The sequence below is a fragment of the Neltuma alba genome, unplaced genomic scaffold, assembly GCF_004799145.2.
Source record: "Neltuma alba isolate B1F8T4 unplaced genomic scaffold, ASM479914v2 tig00005169_pilon, whole genome shotgun sequence".
Lineage (NCBI taxonomy): Eukaryota > Viridiplantae > Streptophyta > Magnoliopsida > Fabales > Fabaceae > Neltuma > Neltuma alba.
Genome location: NW_021634005.1, coordinates 22336 through 25509, shown reverse-complemented (window position 1 = coordinate 25509; position 3174 = coordinate 22336). Strand labels below are relative to the sequence as shown.

Sequence of the window (3174 nt, the reverse complement as noted above, 5' to 3'; positions counted from 1 at the left end):
ATTCACTTTAAAACATACCATACTCAAATATTTTCTAGAATAGATAAGTTCAAGTGAAAAAAAATTAGTTTTTATTATTGTTTTGCTTGAATTAAAATATGATAAAGTGAACAATTTACTTGGATAACAAAATAATAAATATATTTATATAAATAAGATATATTTCAAATCAAATATTGTGAAATAAATTATTGTAATAATAAAATGGGATAATTAATCTCCAGGTCCTTATAGTTTTATCTGATTTTTAATTAGGTCCTTATAAAATTTTTTCTTTTTATCAGATCCTTTTACTTTCGTGTGTTTTTAATTAGGTCATTCTATTTTTTTTTTCTTTTTATCAGGTCCTTATAGTTTCGCTTATTTTTTAATTAGGTGCTTTGTAGTTTTTGAAAAATTATTTATTAACTTTATTCTTTAAAATTAATTTCATTTTTAAATTAATAATTATATAATTGGACAAAATAATTAATATAATCATTTAGTAATTAATAAACAATCAGAATAATAATTATAATTAAATATAAATTATTTATAATCATATTTTAATTTTAGATAAATTTATTTTTATAATTTGAATTTTATAATTATAAAAATTCGAATTGAAAATAAATAATATATTTGTTTAACTAAAAATTTAAAAAATATTAACATAAGATTGTTACAATAATTTATTATTTTCAAAATGTTATTATTTGTAAAATAAAGAATAAAAACTACAAGGACCTAATTAAAAACAAAATAAAACAATAAGGACCTGATAAAAAGAAAAAAATTATAAGGACTTGATTAAAAATATATGAAAGTATAAGGATCTGATAAAAAGAAAAAAAATTATAGGGACCTGATTAAAAATCAGTTGAAACTATAAGGACTTATACATTAATTATCCCTAATAAAATTACTATAAATTAACCTTAAATCAATTTTCATCAAGCAAATGATCACCAGTACTGTTAATTAATTAATATAGAGCATACGAAATTACAAGAGGTCGAAAATAATTATAAAAAATAAGAATATATTAGTATCTCCTATTTCTAATCTTAATATAACAGTTAGTTTGACATTCAATTTAATTTTATATATAAAACTCTAATTTATTTTATCTTTTATATTTATCTATTTTTTTAATGTAGTCGTTTTAATAATTACACATATCAAAAAATTTATAAAATGATAATTTTAGTTAATATATATCATTAGTATTTATTATAAATTTATAAATACCAGGGACGCAGTATTAAAATGTTGTGATGGAGAGCCCCTTGTACTGTTGTGCCCCTAGATATCTGCGACGGAGAACGAAACCAGGTGGCAGCCGCAGATGCGCTAGCCAGCAAAGAAAACATCATGCGAAGGAATTGCTAGACAGAAAGAAACACAGCCAGGACTCTTCCACAAAGACATGAAATTGAACTTCAAATCGCTATGCTTAACCTCTCTGATCCTCTTGCTCATGAGCTGCCCTGCAAGTTCAACTCCAACCCCAACTCCGACGCCTTGGCCGGAGCAATTCCACGCGCTTCTGTACATGAACCTAAGCGACGCCCGCCTTCAACTCACTGACCTCTGGTACGATTGGCCCAAGGGTCGTAACGTCAACATAATCCGGAGGCAGCTAGTCGGCCACATCCTGTACGACGTCGAGTGGGACAACGGCACGTCGTATTACTTCACGCTGGGGCCAAACCCTACGTGCAGAGTGGTGGATTTCGAGGTTGGGATTCCGAGGCCAAATTTTCTGGACGACGCTAATTACCTTGGAACTCAGGTCACCGACGGCTTCCTCTGCCACGTGTGGGAGAAGGTCGACTTCATTTGGTACTACGAAGATGTTCTCACCCGAAGACCCGTTCGCTGGGACTTCTACGACGGTATCGTTCGGAATTCCAACTTCACACAACCTCTTCTGGTTTTTTTTTTTTTTTTCCCTCTTGAAAGAAATAAAAAAAGAGTAATGTGGATTTATACAAAGGAATCACAGAAAAATACATTTCCTTTTTCAAGTTTCAAACAAGTTTTGTTTAAAAAGCCAATAATAGCGTATTGATTTGAGATTTTGAACTTTAGAGGTGTTTTTCTGAGATTTTACTGGTATAAATGTGATTTTGCAGGAATATCGTCGCACGTTATAACCTATGAGGTTGGTGCCGTTTTGCCAGATTCAGTTACCCAAGCGCCTGCTCATTGTTTCAACCAGGACAAGCTTAAGTCCAAAACCACGTCGTTTAATAAGTTTGGGCGCCCTGATTTTGATTCATAGTGTAGAACGCAGATCATGGAATTCCATGTTCTTTGCCAGAACTTTTAAATGTAAGCAGACATATTATATTTTTCAGCATATTATATGTAGATGCGGACGTACCAAAGGAGACTAATTTAGGAGTGGTAAATCAAATTCTCCCCATTTGTCCTCCGGGGAAAAAACAGGAAACGTTTTTTGATTTGGAAAGTTGCTGAATTGAACCTGAAATTTGTCTAGAAAATTAGTTACAATTTATTTTCATATATAAAAAATTGAATCTAATATGGTTTTAATCATGTTTAAAATTAAAAATACTTATATATAATTAAAGATATATTATATTTGCTGGAAATGATTCCCTCAATTTAATTTGGGAAAAGGGGGGGTTCTTTTTAGGTAGGTTCTTTAGATTAATAATCATGTGCTTGGCATTGAAAGGTGACAAACCATGCTGAAGGGCTCAATGACCGTAGAAACGAGTTGTATGTGGATTAATCTGCTGGTACCTGCCACATGTCAGAGCTGTTAAGCTACATATGTGCAATTTGCTTGACTTGTATTTACTTGGAACTTGGAAGTGAATGAAGCGATTGCAATGAGATTTTAATTAGATTAATTTAAGAACATAAATAATTAAATTTATAAAGTTTTTAAGGGAAAAACGTTTAATAAAAGAATGATAAAAATTAATTTTTTTTTTGGCCGAAATGATAAAAATTAATTAGAAAGCATTTTTTTCTTCATATTTTTAAAATTGAACTTCTTAAATTTTTTTTTTTGGTCTTCATTTTTCTCCAACCAAATATATTTAAGAAAGAATAGCGAACTATGAAAGGAGGAAAGAAGAAAAATCAAACCAAACTGAAACTTGCTCCCATCACTAACGTTATTAACATCATTACTTAAAAGACACGATCCCTTCTTGG

The 3174-nt window shown here is 30.0% G+C and overlaps 1 protein-coding gene across 1 annotated transcript; it reads left to right on the top strand.

Moving 5' to 3' along the window:
• Positions 1 to 1332: 1332 nt before the first annotated feature.
• LOC114746987 (uncharacterized protein At4g14100-like) lies at positions 1333 to 2349 on the top strand. Its single transcript, XM_028935263.1, has 2 exons — positions 1333 to 1877; positions 2118 to 2349. Exons 1-2 carry the CDS (start codon positions 1409 to 1411, stop codon positions 2264 to 2266), a joined length of 618 nt encoding a protein of 205 aa, XP_028791096.1. The 5' UTR covers positions 1333 to 1408; the 3' UTR covers positions 2267 to 2349.
• Positions 2350 to 3174: the final 825 nt, after the last annotated feature.

Coding starts and splice junctions, on each gene's coding strand:
- LOC114746987 (XM_028935263.1), top strand. CDS start 1,409: ATGAAATTGAACTTCAAATCGCTATGCTTAACCTCTCTGATCCTCTTG. Junction 1,878..2,117: donor TCGCTGGGACTTCTACGACG/GTATCGTTCGGA, acceptor GTGATTTTGCAG/GAATATCGTCGCACGTTATA.